This window comes from Anthonomus grandis, chromosome 4 (genome assembly GCF_022605725.1).
Source record: "Anthonomus grandis grandis chromosome 4, icAntGran1.3, whole genome shotgun sequence".
In the NCBI taxonomy this organism is placed as follows: domain Eukaryota; kingdom Metazoa; phylum Arthropoda; class Insecta; order Coleoptera; family Curculionidae; genus Anthonomus; species Anthonomus grandis.
Window position 1 is genome coordinate 18,384,071 of NC_065549.1, and position 25,501 is coordinate 18,409,571.

A 25,501-nucleotide genomic window follows, 5' to 3' on the forward strand; every position below is an offset into this window, starting at 1 on the left:
TTATTAAACAAGTGATATGTACATTTATATGTGCTGTATATCATGTGCAGGCATATGATAAATAAATAAATACACAAGTAATGTATAAATATTTATTATATTTAAAGAATGTTCATTTGCACTCAAATCATGGGACATAGTTATATAGAATATACCTATGTTGAATATACCTTTATATATTTAATAACTTAATATATTTAGAATACCTATGTTTTAAAATAAGTTTCCAATATAATGGAAATATAATTCCAAAATCAGTTTGCAACTTATTCTAAAAGCTTAGATGTGAGTAAATCAAAGAAAGTCTACTTTTATAAAGCCTATTATATAAGAAAATTTAAATCACACTACTTCCCAAGCAAATAAATACTTAGAGAAAAAAAATGTATTTAATGCATTTGGTTTAATTATAGTGTGAATTCACCAATATCCAGAATGAGGAACCAGGAATATTTACTTCTTTCTCTTGCAGTCATTTAAGTGTGGTATTAGGAAAATTATAATTCTTCTGAAAACCTAGTTTTCATATTAATTTTTATGTTTATTTGTGACTAATATTTTAACCTAAACATGTTATCTAACTGTATGAAGTAATGTGTGAAAATTGCTTTTGTATGCCAGATTCAGTGGCAGATTTGCACTTTCGCCGCCCTTGCTTTGATAAAAAATGCTATTTTTATTTTTTTTTGTGAGCTCTTATTCAATAATGTTCTTCGATCTATTTAAGAGAACAGGAATTAAAAGGAACATTAATGAAAAAAAACAATGCTCGAAATCTTATTTATTTTATTCAAATGGTCACAGCTTAGTCAAGAATCTCCTTCTCCTACACTCACATTCACAAGTTTTTGCGCCTTAATTTTTCAGCTGCACGGATAACTTCATAATCTATTGACAGAAACAAATCTGACTATATTTTGAACAACGCAAGGGCTTTAACATGTCTTCCCCCAATGAAGTTCGATAAAATTTTTGAAAAAGTTTCAAGACAAAACATGCTATTAGTGCTACAATATTCACGCGCGTATCTGAAAGCTTTACGGCAATTAGAGTTTGCTTTAATAAAAACTGCAACGTCTTTCTGATTTGCAATCGTGTAAATAAAGATTTAAAAAAAAGTAGAAACAGACACAATTTTCGTTGCAGCTGGATAAAAAAATATATATTCAAGGTGTTTTTAAACTGGATTTATTTTAACACTTTGTAGAACTTGTCAAAAGAAGTTATTATACTAAAAATCAACCACATTGCATAATAACACATTATTAATTTTTTTTTTTTAATTTTTATGAAGGTATATGGTTACCGACGTTACCGTTTTTACAAAGATTGCTCAAAATTGTCCCCATTTGTTCGATTAACACACAATCTTGCTCGGCGAATCCACGAGACTTTCCAAGCTTCGAAAATAAAATCCTGGGGTCCATTAGTTAAACCACAAGAAATTTCAATGCGCAAAGTTTTTCCTGAGCAATTGATACCAACTGTTACATAGCCACAGAAAAAACTTTTAAGGCGTTAAATCTGGAGAGCGAGGAGGCCAAGAAATGGGTCCGTTGCGCCCTATCCATCTATTCAAAAGCTCATTATTTAGATGTTCATGAACTTCTCGTCTAAAATGTGGTGGAGTTCCATCCTGTAGAGATTCTGTCTACATTTAGAGGAACATCTAATAATTGTGGCAGATAATTGTGATAACTGTGGCAGATTGTATGAAGGAAAATCTAAATAAATTTCACTGGTCAGCCGAGGTCGAAAAAAGTAGGGTTTCATGAAAATCTATGTTGAAAATGCGGATTTTCTACTGCCCAAACATGATTCTTGTGAAAATTTTGCACTTTATCTCGTATAAATGTAGCCTGGTCTTTTGACAAAATAATTTTTTTTAATCTTCATTTCTGCCGAACTGCCACAACTCTTCTAGAATGATCTTCAGGTTGTAACTTGAGAAACTTAAGCTGCTATGGCTCTAGTACTCATTGTTAGGTCGTCTTCGAACATTTCTAAAATATCTTCCTCAATTTATGACATTTCAAGTTAAGCGGCTATTCCAGCGTGGTCTTCACGTTGTTCTTATAAATACCCAGTGTCGCGAAGTCTAAAATAACTAAATTTACAAACATACGCGAGGCCGGATAATTTCTTAAAGGAAACCTCAACCTGCATGCTGCGGCTGCATTTTGGCAGTCCGTAGGTAAGTAAATACCAGTTTTGATAAACGGTAAGAGCAGTAAACAAAAACGGCAAGAATTTACAACCAACTTTCAATGTTTTATTAAGCAACTTTTATATAGCTGATTTTTGATTTATCAACTACTTTTGACGAGTCGTACAAATAAATGACTCAACTTTGAAAACACCCTATATAGTTTTTCAATACTTAAGTTGTCCTGAATTTTGCCACCCACCCATCATTTCAGTAAATCCACCAGTGGCTATAATTTAAACCATTGAGAAATAAAATTAAGAATTGCCACCATACGGCGTTCCCAATAAATGAGGTAGGTCTTTATTGTGCATTTAGTAATAGAATCGTGAAAAAAATAAAAAGTTTATTTCAAGAACTAAATTAATCATAGTCTTTTAATTACATATAATTTGCGATTTTAATAAAGTATACTTCCATAAGTCTACTATTTTCATCTAGTCACTAACTTGTTTTTCTGAATATACAAACACAATACTAAACATTATTTATACTTGCACCGCATATACAAATGACAATAAACATTAAATCACAAATACACAGAAATATAAAATGTATTTTTTTTCACCACAATGAAAAATCTGTATAACCTTGTGGCTTTTCAAAAGTCTTATTTTCTATATATTTGGTCAACAGTAACTCCACCCTTGTCACAGCACCTCCTGTACATTTGACAGCTTTACACTTTGGTAGAAATACCTAAAATTTTTTAAGTTATTAAACAATTTCACAAAAAAATATTTTGCTTTTCCTACTTGTATGATAGCACTTAAAACTTTCTGAAACATTCTTCTATATTTCTGATCCATTTGGAGTCCTAGAGATTCTAGAAATACATGTAGAGCTGTTGCAGTGATATCAAGCTGAGGCTCAAGCTTTAAAAACGTTGCCAGCCACTTCCAAGCATTTCTCAAATCCATTGGGGATGTGCTTTGTCCTCTTTTTGGCTTGGCTATCATTAGGGTGAAAAATAGTCTCATAGTACCTAAAAAATCATTGCAATTCTTACATCAAGGAACCTTAAAATTAATTGTTGAAAATTAATTATTGGAAATTTACCAGTCATTCTTTTTAGAAACTTATCCTGTTTTTCCACCTCTCCATCACTATAAAGGTATCCTAATTTTCTATAAAACTCTTCATCACTCTCTCCAACCTGTCTTGGTATGTAGTAGGGAACCAAATAGGGGCATGTACTGTAAAAATTGGCAAGGATAAGCCTTCCAAAGACTGGAAAATCATTCCATAATGACAGTATGACTGATGCATAACAAAATGCTGACTCTGGATTGCTTGATACCATTAAATCTCCTTGTTTTACAAACTGCCTGGCCAAAATATCCATGCAAAAATTAACGCCTTGGGGGTGCCTTGAAGCATTTACTTCTTTGTTGCTTACTAGAACTGATTGGCCTGATAGCAACCTGAAACAAGTAGATACCTATTGGTTATTAGCATATTTTAGCCCTATCAAGGGCATCATAAGATTAATTAAATACAAAACAGATTAGTCTATTACCGAAAAAAGTGATGTATTTTTAATGTAGAAGGTTTGAATGTGTCTGAAAGTGAGCATTTTTTACAGGTATTGATTATAAATTAACCTAAAACAATTACATAAACAAATTATGTATTGTTGGCTAAAAATAATTGTTGTTAAAAAAAAGCAGCTGATTGAAACATGAGATGAGGATCTGCTATAATTTAATATGTTGTTCTATGCTTAATTGGAATTCTGGACCATTTAGGATTATGTAGAATGATTACAATAATAGTATACATACAAGTAGAATGATGAAATATTTTTTTGCTAAGAGGAATTAAAATCAAGAATCCATAATTTTGTACTACCATTTTAAAAGCAATAAATCTAGCAGAGCTCTTCAGAACTCATTCAATTTTTTAATATAGGAGACCATACCAGTCAAGCTTATTACTAACATTGACTGTTATGTAACTGTTATGTAAACCAAATAGTTTTCAAGCAAGCCAGACTTTTGAAATCTTGCAAGGTTTAAGGGCCAATTACTTGAATACTTTTTTAGTTTTATGATTTATGTAAAAGTTTAAATTTAAAGTGTGATCAGCAATTCCCCAACATGTTAATGTTTTTACATAGAGTAGCTTACCTTGTCACTGCAAATACAATCAACCTGGTTACTGCCTGCAAGAGAATTTCTTAAAAAGTTGTCATAGGCAAGCAAACTAGTTTTTCCAACCACCAAAGACAGGGTGTTACAAAATTCGGTGCAAATATTTTAAGATGGTATTGTTGGAGTCAAAATAAGACTTTCTTTTCCTGTGTCCTAAAATGCTTCCCCTCAGAGCTACTTTTCATCTTTTGCATTTTTCTCAATACAATTAATTGTTTTCTAGAAAATTGCTTGTAAATTAAAGGGGAGCATTGTTAAACCGTAATTAAACTATCAAATTAGAAAAAAAATTAAATGGGTGCTTAGGTAAGCCTTCCTGAATTCTTTTTACATCCCCCTAAATCCTAAAATTGCTATTACACTATTTTTGGGACCGAAAATGTTAGGAGAAGTCAAAGAAATGGAAACTTGCAAATTTTTAGAAGCTTTGACTCATAACTGTAGACATGGTTCCAAATAATCCATTTTCTTCAAGCAATTTGTGCGGGCTGTAGCTTTGAAGAAAAGCATTTTATGTCATATTTTTATAGGAAAAAAAGTTTTATTTTGATTCCAACAATACCCTCTTAAAATATTTGCATCAAATTTTGTAACACCTTGTATATACCAGTTAATAGTAATTTAATGAAAATAATTTTAAACAATGTCATCAGGACTAGCAAATAAAATATCTTTTAAGTTTTGATTTTAAGAATTTTTTTTAAGAATCAATGCACTTTAGAATGGCATAACCAATATTCTAAATATTGTCTTTAAATAAGTAATAAAATAATGAACAATTTTCTAGTGGGTTTAGGTACTATGTACAATAGATCTCACCTGTGAAGTTTACTGTATTTATCTAGAATGTGTCCAGCATTGACCCCAGATAAACTATTTACCGGAATATTTACAGCTTTTTTGAGGTCAAATCGGAAATTTTTCAAAGCAGGATCATTTTCCACACTATCATAACTTTTTTTAAACTGTTCATGAAAAGCAATAAGTTCTGTGTAAGCCTCTAAGTCACCCATGCTAACATATTTACTCAGCTTGTTTATGTTTTCTTGTATGTTGGCCTTTGTAGCATTAGGTTCTGCTGTTGTGGCAGTGCTTATTACAGGCATAACTGGTTTGGGAATATTGACTGGCTTAGGTGGGACTTTCTTTGCTTCTTCCGCTTTAACCTGTGCAGCTTTAATTTTTTCATTAATGGCCTCCACTTCACTTTTAAATTTGGCTTTAAAATCAACCATTTTATTTATAATTTCTTCAGATTTTTTTACATCACCTTCATTAACACTCATAACATTTTCAGGTTTACATTTCTCGATAAGGGCTTCAACTTCAGTTGGTAAAGTCTTTAGTAGGCTAAAGTCTAGCTGCTTGGAGTTTTTTAGCTCAGCATTGTCAGAGCAGGCTTTTAAGAGCCCAAGAATCTGTTGAAACTCAACTCCAAACTTTTGCTGATTTGTCTTGATTTTGTTAACATATTCAGATAAAATTTGTCTTTCTTTTTCTTTTTCCTTGATCATTTCGGCTTTATCTCGAAGCCTTTTAATTGCACTTTGAGTTAACTGGTCCATTTTAGCTTGTTGTGCTGATTGTTTTAAGTGAAATTTTGAATTTTCCTCCATTATCTTATTTGTTTGCTCTTCCATGTCTGATATAAAACCTTGTTGAATTTGAACCCATGCTTCCTTAGCCTTTTCATTTTGGCTTTCATTAAATTCCTTAAAAACCTTAAGTCTATCATTAATAGATTTTTCCACCCCTTTTTGTCTCTCTAATTCCAGAACATTAAAAAATTCCTTTTTGGCAGTATCGCGGCTACTTACGGGAACCGGAGATCTTTGGGTTTTCTTCTTGAGCGGTTTTTCTTCATTTTTTGTAGGCGTTTTATAATTGGGGGTGGAGTTCAAACTGAGATTCTTAATGGAATGGGGTCCCAGAGTAATGTTGTTTATTGTCTGGTTTTGGTTTATTATTTTTAACTTATCTAAAAGGCTAAGTTTTAGGATATTCTTCTGATGAGCATCCATTATTAGCTTTTATTTACAATATTTATTATACACTTTGTTTAACTTTCAGGAACCAAGTGGGAAACAAAATAATAAACAAATGGCAAAACATAACCTGTATGTTTCCTGTTTTTAGCCTGACAGGTAGAAATATTATTCGCTGTAGCAACATTTAAAATTAATGTAGCAACAAGACATGGCTTATATTTTTTACGAGGGTAGGTACAAAAGTATTATTGATATTATTATTATTATTATTATTATTATTATTATTATTATTATTATTATTATTATTACTATTATTATTATTATTATTATTATTATACCTTCAATTAATTTAAATTTGATATTCTCCAACATGTATAATGGTTTGGAATTTTATAACAATTAATTTAATAATGTTTAGAATTGTTTAATTTTTTTTTCAAATTTCTATTAATACAAGACACTTTATTAAAAAATATAGAAATGTGAACATAAGTTTGGGATCGCCCAGTTATTGAAAATTTCAAGATCTTGATTTTAAGAAACGACAAGAAATGTTATGTCTATACCAAGATTTCTCGTCATGAAAAGAAAACGCTTAAATGTATTTGTGAGAAAGATAACATATTATTATTTTAACATAACATAACATATTTTAATTAATTGACATTTTTGGGTAGAATTACTCACACAAAATTAAATTAAAAAAATAAGAATCCTTTTGAAACTAAAATTTCAAACTAAATTTTTTTTAAATCAAATGAAATTGCAAGCAAGACAAAAAAACGTATCTGTGTTTTTATGGACCTAGCCAAAGCATTTGATACTATTTCAGATTAAGTTCTCTTGAAAAAAAAATTTGATATTGGTAACAGGGGAACAGCTATAGAACTTTTTAAATCATATTTAAAAAGAATAAAAGGATAGAAATGTTGAAAGTGGAGTTCCTTACTGGAGTTCCGCCTTTCAGGGCACGGCATTGGGGCCGCTCCTTTTATTAATTTATATTAATGACGTTGGCGAGCTTCCAATTATTATAAAAGTTGTGCCATGAGCAGATAACACAGCAATAGTATTTTTTTGCAAGTAATTGAGAAGCAGTAGGCGTATTCGGTAAGTAGAAGCTGATAAGCGACTTATACAAAATTAGTTGATTCCAAACCGGTTAAGCCTTAGTATTGATAAAACGAAGTTTATTCCCTTTTCCTTAACTTCTTGATCAACCACCAAATGATTTAATTAAAATTTACAGCTAAAAATGTTAAAAATGTAAATTTGTGTTCAAAAAAAACTTAGCAATGGATTAATTTCTCATATAGTCAGAGTATATTCTACAAACTTCTAAGAAGATTCGAAATATGTATTACAGATTTTGTTAATTATGAACATAATTAAATAAGAAGTTACTATTAACGTTTTACTATTCTTTGGTCGAGGCTCTTACCATAGTGCCATTTCTTGTCATAAACATAATAAATAAACATAAACATTTATCTTGCCAAAACATAATTATCAAAATAATGTTCTATAAATATCGTTTATACCCAATCGAATTTCTTTACAAAGAAACCAATGTACTTAATATTCGAGTCTTGTTCATTTATAACTGTTTTATTTATTTTTTCCAAAAATAAATTAACTGCAGCACATCTTTCAACTAGATCTATCATGAATAAAAATAGAAAGAAAAAATAGTTTATTTAAAAAACTAGCGAAAACATGTATATCTTCAAACTATTTGCTCTTTTACTCCGTGATGTTGTAATTAATTTTATTTTGTCTTCCTAGTCTGTCGCCTCTATTTTTTCCTTCAATGATTGAATTTAGAGTAGAATTTGCAGTTTATTTCGCCTTATTAGACTCTCATATCCGTTGTGGGTTGCCGTTTTGGGGTTTGTGCTCCAAGGGACTCCTTAACATAATTTTTACTATTCAGAAAAAAGCATTAAGGTATCTGTGTGGTATTGGTCTGAGAATCTCTTGTAAACCTCTTTTTGTAGCTGAAAGAATTTTAACAGTTTTTTCACTCTTTATATTGGAAACTGCAACACTCATACATAAGTCCGTAAGTCAACCATCCTGCACCAGTCATAATACTCGTCAAGTGGGCAACTCATCTCTTCCAATCCCCACCTCCTCACTTACGAGAAACTCTCTTATATTTATTAGTCGTAAAATATTTAATCATGTTCCTTTTTCGATTAAAACTGTTACAGACCTTAAAAAGTTTAGGAGAGAACTACAAAAATTAATCTTACCAAAAGCTTACTACAGCATTGAAGAGTATTTTAACGACTCATTTTAATATTTAAAATTAATTATATATCTGTTGATCAGATTTATTTATTTTTTTCATTATTCTTATTTTATGTTGGTTCTCGCCTTTTCTTTTTTTCTTTTTTGGTTTTTTCTTTGATTATATAAAATATGCTTCTATGTACAATCAAAATCGATTCTGTATTCTGTTTTTGTCCTGTATGGATTAGGAAGCTTTTAGCACAAGTTTGTAAACTTAGCAAATAAAGTATATTTGGACTTGACTTGACTTGGGTTGAATTGAATTGTTTTTGTTTATTTTAATTAGATACAGGTAAATAGTGTATTACTGTGCTCATGTCAGAATATTAAGTGAGGTCTTAAACAAAGAGTATGCTAACTCTAAGTAAGAACCACAGAACATAATATTATTGTGGAATGAAATTAAAATATAATTTAATTTCATTAAATGAAATATCAAAACCAAACAATTAGTTGTCTTCTTTCTCAAGACTTAGCGCTAGATCTGGTATTGGGTTCTGTCGATTCTCGGATTTATGAAAGTAGTTAGCTTTAAATATATGTTCAAATTTTTGAGTTATCTTTAATTGTTCAAGCTTTTTCGCTTGACGAAGAGGAAATTGCTTCAACTGTATGTCGAGGATCCAAAATAAGAACCATACAGTATATCCAATTAGTTTTGTTATTGTGTTTCAGTATTTTATCTTTCGCAGATTAAATGCAGTAATATATTTGCTCATCGATTGAAAATTTTCAATTTTTTCTTCTGAATTCGACATCGATTCAAAATTTTCTGATGCGAACCCATTCTTTATCGGATATTTAGCAATTATTTAGATTTTCGATGTTATCGCAAACTATAATTAATGCATTTTTCACACTTAAGCCCCATGTTAGCATCTCGAAAGTTAAATGCCATTTTGTAGGTACATCTAATTTTGGGATAGTCATCTTACAGTTTACAACCACGCAAACCCTGCCTCTTAAAAAGTGAGTATTTTACAAATTATAATAACAAATCTTAACTTTCATTTTATTTATGTTGACTTCGGTCTATCTAGCCTAAAATACTAGTATTTCCAAAAAAAATTGGAGAATGTATTTCTGTCACTAGTACCACTACTACCACTATCCTGCAATGGTTAATGCTGTTGTTTTTTCCATTTACTTCCGCTATCGTAGACAGTTAAGGTGTCAGTTTTGTGATTCTCATCTTTCTGACTCATCATTTTATATTTACTAAAACTGCAAGGCTTAGGTTTCTGTCTACTGCTTGCTGGTAAATATTCTGGGTCAGTATCGGAGCCAAATAGAGTAGAAGTATTGTTTATTGAAGATTTACGGTAACTTGATCATGGTAAAATAAGAGATAATGTAAGTAGAATGTACTTTTTTCTAATTTTACCATCTCTATCGACAAACTGGCATAAAAAATACAATACAACAAGTAAAGACTACCACTGCGTCATAATACCTTTACTTAATCGAATGTGGTAAAATGTGCAAATGCGCGACGTCGTCAGTGGCATGGGAGTCCAAGATTATCACTCAACTCAATAAAAAGTTCGCCGGGGATTCACCGTTTCAAGAAATTTCAAGACCTTTGTAAGAAATGTCAAGAAAACAATGTAATTAATAAAAGTTGATATTCTTTAATATGTTTTCTCGATATAGGAAATAAAAATTCCGATAAAATGGTTTTACGTAATTCTATTACGTAATAAGTAAACGACGACCAACGTGATATTTGTGAGAATCATGATTGATTTCACTGTGCTGTCTGACATAGTGTCGCGGCTTCAAGATTTTTTAAAATAAAATTACTATGTAAATCCAAAAAATTGTATTAATCTTTTTATCGTTTTTATATTATTTATTGGTATATGAATATGAAAATATTCTTCATCATTTTGTATATTTTTGAAAAACACGCATACTCTTACGCATAAAAAAATATACAGGGTTAATCGTAGAGGAGAAATAAAGCCAATCTTCGTTTTTTAATTAATTAAGATATTCCCTAAGTTAAGGTGAAATTCATTATGGAACAATATTTGTAGTTAATGTGTAACATTCCAATAATTATCATTGGTGATGTAACAAGTGACATCACTGAATCAGGTTGAAAATAATGCGGTCAAACCTATTCTTTAATAATTTTAATTTTTAAATGCTGTATCGTATATAAATCAACGATATATTATTATCGTACTAGATTTTTAATAGAGAGTTAAAAATACAAAATGTTTGGGAAATACCAATAAAACAATTGCTGGCTAATATTTTTTTTTAAATATAAAGGCATAATCATTAATAGCAGTAATCATTCTTTCACAAAACCCTGTATATACTTGACTATTGATCATCAACATTCATCACTCCTCTCTATGATTCCAGCTAATTTCAGATTTTAGTATTTTAGGTATACATAGCCTGTAAAATCACTGTATATTCTATATAAATAAATTATCCTTAATAGCTTAATAGAACAGTATATTTCATAAAAATTCATCAAATCATCATAAAAGTATCAACAGACGTATGAAATGCATTATGTCCATTTTCACCATTACATTCATACATGCAACAAAATTGACGGTTTATTTAAACATAGCGTCCTTAACAGCTCATTTCATCCAGTTTAGGGACCAAGTTTTAGATAAGGATTATTATGTAATTGGGGTAGGAGAAACAAATCTAAAGGCACATATATCAAGAGCACTTATGCAAATTGAAAATTATATAAAATGTATAAAATATTAAATCTTTATTGTCACATGATTTGGTTCTGGGTTAAATTACATTTAAAAGGCGAAAGTTTAATCATAGGATATGTCTATCGTTCACTAGACTTTCCTGTAAGGAATGACATGGCGAGATGGTCCTGAAATCGATAGAATTCTTCTAAATCTGCTCCCACAAACTGATCATTTGATTCTTTTGGGTGACACCAATATTAACCTATTTGATCCAGCAGAATATGGCGTTGGTTTGTACATTCATCTGCTTGACTGTTTGGGACTAAAGCAAGTTATTGATGAACCGACGAGAATTACTCAAACAAGTCAAACATCTTTCAAACTAATAGATCATATAATAATTACGGAGGATTTGAGCATTTTACGGTCAGGCACGCTAACCCTCAACATTTCTGATCATAAATTGATTTATGCAATTTTCGACTTAGAAACTGTGAAGGAAATGGAAAGGAAATGGAATCAGTCAATTATCGAGATTTAAAGAATGTTAATCTATTGGACCTTTATAATTCCTTAAAATCGATCCCCTGACATAATATTTTTGATTTGGATAATATTAATTTGCTTATGGACCTTTGAACATTGAAATGCCTTTCAATGTTCTAAGTTATAGACATATTTGCGCCTATAAAGACCATCAAATTAAAGAAAAAAATCTTCCTTGGATAACGCAGAATGTAAAATTCATGATAAAACTTCGAGATAAGCCAAAATTTAAATTTAAAAAGAATAAGACTGTGAAATCACATAATAAATATAAAATCTTTTTAGAGCAACATGTTAATAATGGAAATAATAAAATATTCTGGAAGACATTAGAGAATTTCAATATTTTTTCAAAACGAATAAAAGATCCTAATAATATTAATTTAAAAAAATTAAATAATTAAATTAATTAAAATAATATAAATAATTATTACGAAAAAAATATTAATGTCAGTAATAATACTACTGACATTAATATTTTTTTCGTAAATAACATACCCCCAAGTAATATTTTTGCTGAAATTCATAGATACTATGAAAAACTGAGTTACTGGTGCAAAATCTAAAAGTTTTAAATTTCTCATTGTCTCAGAAACTGAAATGTCTAAATATTTAATCCAAATCGAGCTAGTCTTGATTTGGATTAATTATTTGGCTGTTGGTTCTGATGGAAAACATTCAATTTTTTTAATATTTTGCTGTCCTTTTATTTTAAAATATATTTGTCATCTAATAAATAATTGTATAGCAAATTCTCTATTTCCTTCTGAATGGAAACGGGCTAATATTGTGCCAATACCGAAAAAGAAAATTGTACAGGGTTTCCATGACTCAAAGCCCATTTCCATTCTGACAATATTGTCTAAGGTTATTGAACGAGCCCTGAAATATCAAATTGTAGACTATGTGGAGTCTGAAAAGTTGATTGACGCTACGCAATTAGGTTTTCGAAAAGGTCACAGTTGTGCTGCGGCTCTTCTTAATGTAACGGATGATATTTTTAGATCTATTGATACGGGTAATTGTACTATTCTGGTTCTACTCGAATATTCTAAGGCATTTGATATCATAGATTTTTAATACGTTATTACTGGTCTTGAAATATCTTGATTTTCATCAGAGTTCAATCAGATTAATTCAGAATTATCTTATGAATCGCCAGCAAAGGGTGGTTTTGAATGGCATTAAATCATATTATCTTGGCGTTAATTCAGGTGTCCCTCAGGGGTCAATTTTCGGACCAATTCTTTTTATTTAATATACGTCCTAATTTCCTAAATTTTTAAAACACAAAAGTATGCAGATGACACTCAAATATATTACTCTTTTTCGCCCTCGCTACTGGCTCATAGTTGTTTCTCTGTAACCGAAGATCTAAACACACTATATAAAATTTCTAAATTTCTAAAGACCATGCTCTCCACTTGCACCTAAATAAATCCTTTGTGATGTTTTTTGACAGGCTTATTGTTGTAAAACATCTTACTATAAGAGTTATCTTAAAGATTGGCGATAAGATTCTTCCTATGAAAACATAATGCAAAAATTTGAGGCTTATTATAGATAACGAATTAAGGTTTGAAAAACATATTTCTATGTGCATTCAAAAATGTATAGGGAATCTACGTGCCTTATGTAACTCCAGATATTTCCTAATCAAAAAACTAAAAAAAGTTTTATGCGATTTAATGGTTCTCTCTGTTTTTAATCATTGTGATGCTGTTTATAGACCCCAATCTTCTTGATTTAATAGCTAATTCCGCCAATAATCAAATCTTGTGCCCACACATCATCTAGTTTTATGATAGATTATAAAAAAATTAATTTTTCTTTTTGAAATTGTACTTGAGCTTCAGAATCTTTTTTTATTTTATTAAATATGTTTATCATCTTATTTCTATTAGTTTTGATATGTCTATAAATCAGCTGAACAAATTATATTCAACTGCACTTGTGTCTTTTCATTGTATAAGTATATACTTATACTTGAATAAAGATTATTAATATTATTATTATTATTATTAATTATTATATTATATAGTGGTATTCTATGGTGTTCTTTTATTTTCACGAAATAACAAGATAATTTTTAAATAAGGACTTAGTTAAAGATAAACTATTTAATACCTAGAATTTTATGCAAGAATTTTCTTACAAATCAATAATTTTCTATTTTCTTAGTTGGAGACAATTTTGCCTTAGCAGACATAATTAAACATAGAATAACTTCAGAATCACTTATATATTTTTTTACATCCAAGTAGACAGAAGATCCTGAGAGAATGTATGAGAATAAAAACATGGTTGTGACTTAAGGACTTAAATTACTTAATGTAATGTTCATTCATCAATCACAAATTCTCAGAAATGAGGTATGAATGCGACATGTTGATGATGCATACCAGAAAGTAACGAAGAACAGGCAGCAATTGAAAAACATAGACAGTTCATTTGTTCGGGCTTTCAGACAATCGGTGAAGATTTCTAGAATGTTCACAGATATTTAAAAACATGCGTAAAAAATATCTTTCTAAGTGAGTATTGATTCAACATTTTTTGTTTGGGTTTGCTTGATGATGCATCTATAAAAATTATAACGATTTTTTAAAACTTTCACTTAGCACTTATATATATATATATATATATATATATATTTATTTAAATAAAAGCAAACATAAGAAAATGATATATGGGGTATATATTATATAATAAGAAACATTTCTAGATATTTTACAAGTCCCAAAATACTTTTTCTTTTACACAACCGATGCATAATCCGCATCGAAGGATCATTAACATTATTAGTCTTATTGAGACATACGCAGACCATTAAAATGCAAATAAAATTTTACATTCGTGTTGGGTACGCGAAGCTTACTGCCTAATTTGGACGTTGGCTAAGGAAAAGCTACCGAATAGTGCAATCAATAATTTATTAATACTGGTAGCTTCAAGGTCTTGAATGTACAACAATAAAAAAAAATATTAAGACTCGTGCGGGCGTCGCAAACCGCAAAACTAGAATCTATTTACTCTAGTCACTATCGCTTTTACCTCGAGACTTACGTCTCTTTCTGGGTTCTCTCGGTCGAACTCGTTATTATCTTTACAAAAATAATTATTGTCTTATCTCCATTAACAATAATCTTGACTTTTATGACAACAGGGAGATAACGACATCAGACGTTTCAAATTTCGATTAATTGTGTACGGCGATTTTTCAATTTCGAAGAAGGAAACGTCTTGTGGGTGGCGCGCAATAGTGGTATAATGCGTACATCGTGTAACAATAAAGTGGTTCTGTGCTAGTGTTAAGTGAAATATATAATGTCTCCTAGTACGAGTACACCGACTGGAAGTACGTCCGAGGTTTTAACAAACAATGGGAGCCAGTTAGATAATAGATTGGATATCCAACATATCACGAGACCCCGTAGCAGTAGTTGGGGTACGCACCACATAAATCGTAGAAATCGTACCCCTTCGGTCATTGCTGTACAACAAAATGCTAGAAGGAGGATTAGTTGTATGAATACTGTTGTAAGTACCTAAGAAACTCGCATATTTAGTCTATGCATCCCAACGATGATGATAAATAATGATCTTTGTGCCACAGCATTATCAAATTTATGGAATTGATAACTTTTGCACCTTTTGTTGAAAATAAAGAAAGCCAATTCGGAGAATTAAAGGCAAAGTTTATTGTTACGCTTATTTGCGAGAAAATTGATAATAATGAAATGAGTAAATATGTATATTAGTTATAAGCTAAAACAATTAAAGCCATCTTTATTTGTTTAAAAAATGGCGAGATGATACTAAAATTAATATAATGGGGTATCAACTGAGTATACCTGCTGAAAAGTTATACTAAAAGTAGCATCATTCATTTTGTAAGAGTTTTAAATGATTTCACCGTTTTTTAATGGATGTTATTTATATGCTTATAACATAAGTAAAATAGGGATTTTAAAATTATAAATACTTTAATGATTCATCCATTTAACATTTATTCATAAACATCTATTTACCGAATGTTTCAGCGATTTATACACAATACAGAGGGTTTTAGAGTATTAAGAAAAACCCGTATCTTAATGAAATTTAATACATACCCTCTGAGGATCAAAAACCATTTTTATGCTGAGAAAATTTTTTAAGCATTTGGACAGTTACCAGATGATTCCTTTTTTTTTGGTAGTTTTCTACCTAAATTACTTATGGACGTTAAGTTACTTTAATTACTCCCCCTGCATAGAAACTTTTTAAGATAAAAATCTATTTTCTAATTTTACCACCACTCCAAATGTCTATTTGATAAAAAGATTGAATATTTAAATATTTTTTTGTTACAATTTCAACACGCTGCAGTTCAAAAATTAACAGATTTAAGATATATGTTTATTTATAATTTTCTTCTTAAAACCACCTAAAAGGATTCATTGCAATCAGCATTTTATTCTAAAACATCTTGCAAAGCATATGTAGTATACTCACTTACTACTATACATTTAATTATGAAAGTCTACTATGAGGCCACATCTTTGTTGGTTCATTTAGAAAAAAGACTACATTTAGTTTGAGTTTTATAGTTTTTAAAAAAGTTTAATTTAAACCGAAGCAGAGCTAAACTGACTGCGTGTCTTTATTAAAACAATGAATAAAGATTGCTATTGTATTATCTTAAAATTTCGATCAAAATTAAAACCTTGGGAGTCACCAATTAGTGACCTTTCACAAAAATAGAAAACCAAGAAAAACTATTGAATATTATAATTCTATTGAATAATTATATAAAATTGATGCTAATCAATGCATTCCTTTACGTAATGTTTTTACAATTTGCTTTTCGTTTATCTAACCAGTGATATATCATTTCTAATTTATATTTAGAAGTTCAAACTAAGAATTTATGTATAAGTAAATATTCTAAAAAAAAAATAAAAAATTCGGGTCTATTCAGAAAATATTAATACCAAACAAACATTCCAGGAAACTTTCCTCAAGGTTCGGATTCTTTAAAAATTGATGTGTGGTAAATTTCCTAAACATAAGACCATAAGACAATAAGACAGATCCTTATCAGGGACGATAAAAAGGACTAAACGTTTTTTATACGTTTAATTACGGTTTTTTTTTCAAATTAAACAGGAATCCATATAGTTTTTTATTCGCCTCATAGAATAGTCAGGACCGCCGAACACTGGCAGAAAGTGCAGTAAAAAATCATTCTCCCCTTCCTCCTTTTTTTTTGTAAAATAGGACGTGTCTTTGGGTTCAGGTAAATAATCTATAGCGCATTTTACAATTCCAGGATATTTCTTCACTAATTAATTCTAAAAAAATCTCGTTTGTGTGCAAAAAAATGTTTCTCAGCTGCCATTTTGAATTGACAACTACTACACTTTAATATTTTGCCAATGATTTGTGACCTTAGTGATCAGCTTCAATAATGCTTATTGAAGTTAATTTAAATAATAGATGATAGAAACCATTCTCACTTATTCTGTTGCAATAACCTCACATAAACGTTAACTAAATATACATATTTATTTTTGTTTATGAATAATTATTAGCTCTTCGAACATCGATTATTGCCATCTAATAGACAAATAAAACCATTAAACACAAATTTAATGATTTTATTTTTTTCGCCAAAGTAAATATTTCATTTAGATAAATTTATCATGAAAATGTAATAGATAATTATAGAGATGAAATTTTAGATTTTTAAAATACGTTGAAAAACGTCTGATCTGTTTAGTGAAAAATGATATTGTTCATATATAGATAAAGGATATCTATAGATTAAAGATATGTTAACAGGCTTAAATAAACTTTTTCAGGGATATACAGGGTGCCTTCGATTAAGCTTGCACTATTCGTATCTTTGTTAATATTTAAGATACAGGGTCGGTTAAATTAGCAAAATATTAGTTGGATTTTTCCTGTTGATTAAAATGGTAAAAACAGAAAAAAAATTGAACATCGTGTTTTCGAGAAAATGTGAAAAATGTTTTTGTTAAATGGAATTTCCTGTATATTTTTACATAAATCAAAAAGTAATAATTTTCTTAATTAAAAAGTTTATTAACACTAATTGCCTAAACATTTCTGTGGCTACTTTTAAAAGTTATAGCTACCTAAAAGGACAAACTTTGTAGTCTCTTAATATGCAGGGTGTTCGGTTTAAAAAACAAGTTTGGTTTATAACTCAAAAATAGTAAATATGCAACAAAAATTATCTACCCCACTGAATTCTACGGAAAAAAATCTGTAAGAATAATACTTTACCTTTTCAATAAGTTTTAAGATAACGGAGATATAAGGAAGTCCCAAAATGCAACATTTGCAAAAATGGCCTGTATCTTAAAAATTAAAAGGGCTGTGAAATTTTGTTAACGGCATCTGTACATCACTTTAAACTGGACACCCTGTATATAAATATTATATAATAACGCTTTTTGATTTTTGTATACTCTCTATTAGCTCAATCCAGCATAAGTCAAATTATAAATAACACTGTCCTAAAAAAATTGCTCTCTTAAAATTCTAGAAATAAATCCAACGCAAGAGTAAACATCATCGCTACTTTAAAAATTTACGTAAGTTATTATTAATTTGCAATCATATAGTTGCATAAATGATTTAATCGTCACATAAATATAAATAATACCATAAAATACCAACAATTTATTTAAAAGATTGCTCGAGTCTCGCCACTGGCCTTCAATATACCGAACAGCGTGACTTTCATACCACCCCTCGTAAGTTAGGGCAAATGGGATTACGTCACACGTAGCTCCGCCCCTTGAGAAATAGCGAGCAGGCAACAGCAGCTGTCAAACTTGACAGCGACAGCTGATCGAAAAATACATGTCAACCTGTGCCGTAATGCCCGTGAATTAATAAAAAAAAATTAACAATTCCTTGTTTTTCATGTTAAATTAAAGTGAATACCGTGCGAAAAGTGCTTTAATGGCTACTGATCATGTTTTCGGGTATATTCCTGGTATTGTAGAAGATGGATACGTAAGTGCACTACGTTCAATAGTCCATGTCATTAAAGGTGTTATTAAATTATTAATTAATCGTTAATTTATATATTTATGTCTCAATTCCGTGAACTGGGTTTGGAAGCAAAAAATGAAGTATTTTCCATAACGTAAAAGGGCCGGTTTAAGCTTTTTTGTGTGGGTAAAATATCAGTTGACCTTTTTAACTTTTAAGATGCTGTTCATCTGTTTACCCTCTATTGCATTTAAAACTTTTAGGACCCTGCAAACAAATTTTTATGTTTTCCATGTAAATTGTTTGTTTTTTTTTATATATAAATATGATTTTATACTTTTTAGAGTGAAGAGGCAACAAGTAAATTACACTTACAAGTAGTACGGGGCAAGAATTTGATGAAAAAAGATATATTTGGTGCCAGGTATGTTTGAACATATTAATATCATTTAACATAAATTTTTTTTTCATCCTCATATTTTTAGTGATCCATATGTTCGAATTGATTTATTGAAAATTAATGGTGATGATATTATTGATTCTGTATTGACAAGGACTAAAAAAAAGGTAGGTACATAAACATTGTTTATTAAAACAAAAGTATTCTGAATTTTTTTTTAGACATTGAACCCAGAATGGAATGAACATTTTATTTTTAGGGTGAGTAAACAACCATATTATAATTTCAAATAATAATTTACTAAAAATGGGAACAGTAAAGTAAACATATAGAGATAACAGTTAATGGTGGCTTTTGCAATATCTGTCTCTGTAATATCTGTTAATTTATTATATAGATTTCTTATCTATAGGTTTATCACTGCTGTTAGTAGCTTGAACATAAAAAACTTGTAATTAAACAAATAGGCTTTAGCCTATCTAATCTTGATGGTATTAAAAATTAACCTACTAAAAATTCATCATGAATTTGATGACTAACATGAGCAATTATGAGTCAAGATAAAAAAACTTGAAATGCATTTTAAGGCTAAATGTGCTTAATTTGGGTTTTCTTAAGAATTTATTCAACATTGCAGACACATGAGTTTTGATGTTAGAAAGTATATTTAGTAGTTCTTTCTACCTTTACATTAGACCATTGTAATTTACATTTACACTATCGGACAAAAAGAGAAACACTTCCAGAAATATTTGCAAATACCAATTTTAAAATTATAAATGCATGATAATGTATACAAATCCAGTAAGTTTTAAAACTACAAAGTAGGCTATGATTATTAATGTCAACAAAAATTTTCACTATTAAAAAAAATGATTTTATTTGGATGTTTAAGTTTAAATGCTTCATAGTAATGCGTCAAAAGTAAGGCAACATTTATTTATTTATTTATGGAATCCATTTACAAAAGTGTTACATAGCATACCCATACAAACATATATATTCAGATACAAAACTATCTATAAATCAATGAAAGGTGTAGATGAGTTAATTAATTAAAGCCCCTATGAAATAATATTCTTTAACTGCCCCTTAAAAGATGTTATCCTAGAGTCAAAAAAGTTTATCTGTCCTGACAGACCATTAGCACTTCGAGCCATTCATGTAATTGGCTCATTAATGCCAAAATTGGTATGGTGGAATGGGACTTTAAATATTTCTGATTGTCTATTCAATCTGGAAGGCACCCTAAGTTTAAAAGGGGACAATAACTCTGGACAATCTATAGTAGCATTTAAAACCTTATGCATAAAACAAAAGTCGAGTAATGTTCTTCGTGACTCTAATGTGGGTAAGTTCAGGTTATCCCTGACCCACTGATAGTAATACTCCTGTCTCCTGTAACCACATCTAAAAGCCGCCACCCTTAAAAATTTATTTTGAGTTTTTTCAATCTGCTCAATGTAGCAGTTATATGACAGGGACCACACAATTGAGCCATACTCCAAGATGGGCCTAACAAGAGAGCAATAAAGTAAACAAAGACAAATCAGTTGTAGACCGTTGGATAAAACCCAGCATTTTCATTGCCCTACCAGTCACCTGATTGATGTGACTTTTAAAAGTTAGTCAGAGACCTCTGTTTTGGCACCAATTGCTACATTATTTATTTTATAAAGAAAAGCAATAGGGTTTCTTTGCTTAGAAAAAGTAATCTTATGGCACTTATTGATATTAAGGGACATTCTATTCAAGTGGCACCAATCAAAGAACAAATTGAGGTCTTTTTGCAGGAGCACAGCATCAGAAAGGGATGTGAAAAGCCTAAATAGCTTCACATCATCAGCAAACATTAGCACACAACAATTTTTAAGTTTCCAAACTAAATCAATCAAAAAGAGGCAAAACAAAACAGTGCTGAGTGAGAGCCCTGTGGCACCCCAGATGGCACCAAAATTTCAGAGGAACATATACCTCCAAGATTAACAATCTGGGTTCTACTTCTGATGAATCCCGAGATCCACTGAAGAAGAGGCCCCACAATACCTAAAGCCCTAAGCTTCTGCAAGAGTACCACATGGTTAACCCGATCAAAAGCTTTGGAAAAATCTGTATATATTGAGTCAACCTGAAGTCCCTTCTCCAAGTAGCAGTAGAGGTAGGTGACATACAGCACCAAATTAGCATCAGTAGATCTGCCTTTTATAAATCCAAATTGCTCAGGATTAAATAAAGACTTAAAACTCCAGGCAATCCCTATGACTGACCAGGCAGTCAAGCAGCTTTGGCAACTCAGATTGGTTACACACAGCCCGATAATCGGAAATTTCATTTCTACTACCAGATTTAAAAATGGGTTTTAGAAAACTTCACTTCCAGAGAGTGGGATAAGAACCAGTACCTAGAGATTTGTTAAAAATGAATAGTATTGGTTTCAAAAGAACACAAACACATTTCTTTAGGAAGAATGCCGAAATCCCATCTGGTCCAGCGCAGAGCTTATTCTTAGAGGAAGTAATAACCTCATAAACATCCTGCGTTGACAGAGTTAAAGTGCTCAGACAAATTGATTTTTCAAAATCAAAAGGTGGTATGTCATTGACTTGCTCATCCGAATAGACGGATGAAAAGTATTCTGCAAACATATCCGCAGTATCCGAGATATTCATACTAATCCTGTTATTGTATGTCATTCTGGAGGGAAGACTAAAACCAGTTCTTTTATTTTGAATATATGACCAGAAGTACCTTGGATTGCCAGCGAGATTCATTTCCACCTTATTAATGTATCGTTGATAGCACAACTCTGGATCCAAATCACTCAATATGATTCCAAAACATGAGCTCACACCACAACACGTCCGTTTCACGTCGTGTTTTGTTCTCTTCAAACATTCAAATAATTCGTTCAAAAGAAGGGTTTTAGCAAAAGTAAAGGGATAAAATAATTGTGTAAGGTGATTTTTATGTTTTTTTTTGAACATTTCTGTGTAAGATTCAGTTCTATTCAGTGATGAAACGCGCTACAAAATATTCAATTCTGATAGAATGAGGCGTGTGAGGCCACCAATCAATACAAGGTTTAATCCTAAATAAGTAACACCTGCAATTAAGCATGGTAAAGGTAGTGTATTTTTATGGGGTTGTTTTTCATGGAATGGGGTAGGCCCTATGCACTTTATTAATGATACGATGGACCGATTTGTTTATAAGGATATCATGCAGAATGTTGTGCTTCCTTATGCAGAATAGGAAATGCCATTGCGTTTTATTTTTCAACAGGACAACGATCCAAAACATTCTTCACAAGTTGTTCAACAGTGGTTTCGGGAAAATAATGTTAGTGTTTTACAGTGGCCAGCACAACCCCCAGATCTTAACCCCTTTGAGAATCTCTGGGAAGAAGTAGAACGTCGTATTCGTACCCAAATGTTTCCAAATAAACAATCCTTAATAAATAAAATTAGTGGAGTTTAGACAGGTCTTCCTGAAAATGTCATTCAGAAGTTGATTGCTTCAATGCCGCGCCGTTGTCAGCAAGTAATTAATAATAATGGATATTCTATCAATTACTAATGTATTACTTTCAATTGTTTTTGTTGTTAAATGTGTTAAATATTTTTTGTTGAACTAAAGTAACATAAAATACTGTTAAATATAATTTGTTTCTCTACTTTTGTTGCCCCCATTCTTATCAATTTTTATAATCATTAATATTTACTGTTCTTAAAATGATTAAAAGTACACCAAAATGTACTGAAATATTAATTTCAGTGTATAATGATACACAACAGCGGTGATATGGCAACTTTCGGAAACTAGTGTTCGTTTATTTTTGGGTACACATGGTTAGCATGCAAATCAGTCTCCTTAACCCTAGTCTCCTTGTTCTAAAGACTTTGTATGTGCTTTGCTAACTATTCTGTGATTAAAAATTAGCTCCCAAAACATAATAAGATTAAATCATTCATAAGCAGAAATAAAAATACATGTGACATGAAATTCTTTCAGCTTGTTTCAACAGCTTTTTTAAAAACTAAAAAACCCTAAAATTAGGCACACAGCATAGAATATTTTCATACACACTTAATCCATACAATTTTGAAAGTTTTCTCTGAAGATTTTTGACCAAAAATACAGGACTTCTCTGTAAACCAGATTTCTTAAGTTTTGGTTCCCTCAACATACTTTTACAACTACACCAAACTGCAATTTTTGAAACACTTTTAAATTTCTTAGAAATGTATTAAATATCAAGTGTTAGGTGGCAGTCTTAAGTATCAATTACGGTAGGTGGCAGTAGAGGTCTTAACTTAATCTAATACATGATAATTTCAACACGTGTTGGAATAAAGATAAATGTCCATTTAATATTTGTTAAACTAGTAATTCTGACATTTGTGCATTCAAAATGATCGAAAATTAGATCAGTTACATTAAATCGATGTAGATTCGGTTCAAAAGATGTAAATAGTGAATTGTAATTGCTTTGTGACTTTGGTGCCGTTAAATTTCATGTACCTTATGCCACCATAAAGAATTTTTGGATCGGAGTAATGTTAGCAATGTAATAACAGCCATGGTACCAATCAGGTCACAAAAACACACGGGATAACGTAGCTGCGCATATGAATTTTTAAGTTAATTAATGCCCGAAAAAATTACGTCTATTATAAATACCAATTAGATGCATATTTCTAAGGGAAAAAAAATCCTTGGCATATATATTACAATATTGATACAATTAATACAATTATATGAAATTTATTCTAATAAAAAATAATTTTAAAACCGATTTTATTAAAAAACAAAAAGTAAAAAACACCATTGCTGCAGTTAAAGAGCTATTGGTTAATCATCCCCAAGAACATGTTAAATTTTCACCCCCAGCAAAGGTATTTTTTTACTCTCTAAATGTTGAAGTTATCGAAATTAGTTTCTCTATCAGAAGAAATTGTTTCCAGTTTTTTAACATATGTCGGGCTATTCAAACGTGCATGTTGATAAATCACCTTTACCAACGGCATCAAATCAAGCCAAATCAAATATTCTTTATTTTCACATAACATAAAAATGTTTTTGACAAAGCTGATTTAAATATAGAGTAAACAAACATACAATAAAAGAAACAAATGGGAACACATAAAAAAATAAATTGATCAATAAAACTAAAATATCAGAATTTATAAAACATTTAAATATCACATAACGAAGCATAATAAAAACCCTTAAAATAGTAGTAACTATTTTAAAGGTTACATAAATTGGGCAAAATCTGTGTCGTAATTATTCATCATGCAATACTGTAAAAACCACCTTAAATCAACCTTTTTTTTGCACCAAATCTGAACCTCCTATAGTAAGTCAATAAAGACAAAGACGAATAAACTTAAAAATGGTCCAAAAGTATTAATCTATATTGTAGTATCCTTTTACAACTAACATCTTTCTTACCTCTCTCCTAAATAACTTATAAGAAACTGTCTCACGAAGAGGCCGTGGAAGATGGTTAAATATTAAATATTGGTAAATTTATATTATATGAGGACCGAGTATTATCTTCATTTTCCGATTGGATAACTAAAGAATATTTCTTATGCATCAAGCAAACAGTCTCCAGTATAAATAAAGATGGAAGAATCAATATTTTCTGGATAATAAAGTGAGCTTTGCAAGGCTCATGATACTTAAGAAGATATAAATGTCTTAGGGCACGCTTATGCAGCACAAAGACGGAGGTTAATAAATTTGCGGATGTGCACCCCCAAAAACAAATCCCATAGCGTAAGTGTGATTCTACCAATGAAAAATAGGTGACTTTACCTACTAATATACCTACATTACTTCTAATTGTTCGTATACCAAAGCATCCAGATGCCAACTTAAAACAGCTGCTCAACATAATCTTCAAACTTTAATCTACTGTCGATAAGTATACCTGAGAATTATTAATAGTAACGATTTGTGAACCCAAAGAAGCATCTAAAAAACATTTAAAATTTAAAATATTGGTTTTTGAAGGATTAAATAATAATAAGTTGTTGTCACACCATTTTTTAACACCAGATGGATCCTCGTTCACTATTCCTCGGAGGATAGTTGTATCTTTATTATTCCAAAGAACAGTAGTATCATCAGCAAAAGATGTGCATTGTTCATGCGTCACTGCACATGGTAAGTCATGTACATAGATCAAAAATAGTAAGGGACCAAGAACAGAGCCC

At 30.4% G+C, this 25,501-nt stretch overlaps 2 protein-coding genes across 5 annotated transcripts in view; one reads left to right on the forward strand and one right to left on the reverse strand.

The window, feature by feature from the left end:
• Positions 1-2,537: 2,537 nt before the first annotated feature.
• LOC126734924 (mRNA export factor Gle1) lies at positions 2,538-6,485 on the reverse strand. Its single transcript, XM_050438760.1, has 4 exons — positions 5,179-6,485; positions 3,266-3,630; positions 2,962-3,191; positions 2,538-2,905 (listed from the first exon to the last, which is right to left on the reverse strand). The coding sequence occupies exons 1-4, from the start codon at positions 6,378-6,380 to the stop codon at positions 2,771-2,773; spliced, it is 1,932 nt and encodes a 643-aa protein (XP_050294717.1). The 5' UTR covers positions 6,381-6,485; the 3' UTR covers positions 2,538-2,770.
• Positions 6,486-14,906: 8,421 nt separating this feature from the next.
• LOC126734922 (E3 ubiquitin-protein ligase Nedd-4) overlaps positions 14,907-25,501 on the forward strand; it is a 43,670-nt gene continuing 33,075 nt past the window's right edge. The window contains exons 1-4 of one of the 4 annotated variants that reach the window (XM_050438756.1): positions 14,907-15,406; positions 19,222-19,301; positions 19,363-19,444; positions 19,499-19,537. In XM_050438756.1, coding sequence (XP_050294713.1) covers positions 15,194-15,406; positions 19,222-19,301; positions 19,363-19,444; positions 19,499-19,537 — 414 coding nt within the window. In that variant the 5' untranslated portion in view covers positions 14,907-15,193. Of the gene's footprint in view, positions 15,407-18,714; positions 18,899-19,221; positions 19,302-19,362; positions 19,445-19,498; positions 19,538-25,501 lie in introns of those variants that run through there. The other 3 variants (XM_050438757.1, XM_050438759.1, XM_050438758.1) reach the window with 3 other exon arrangements.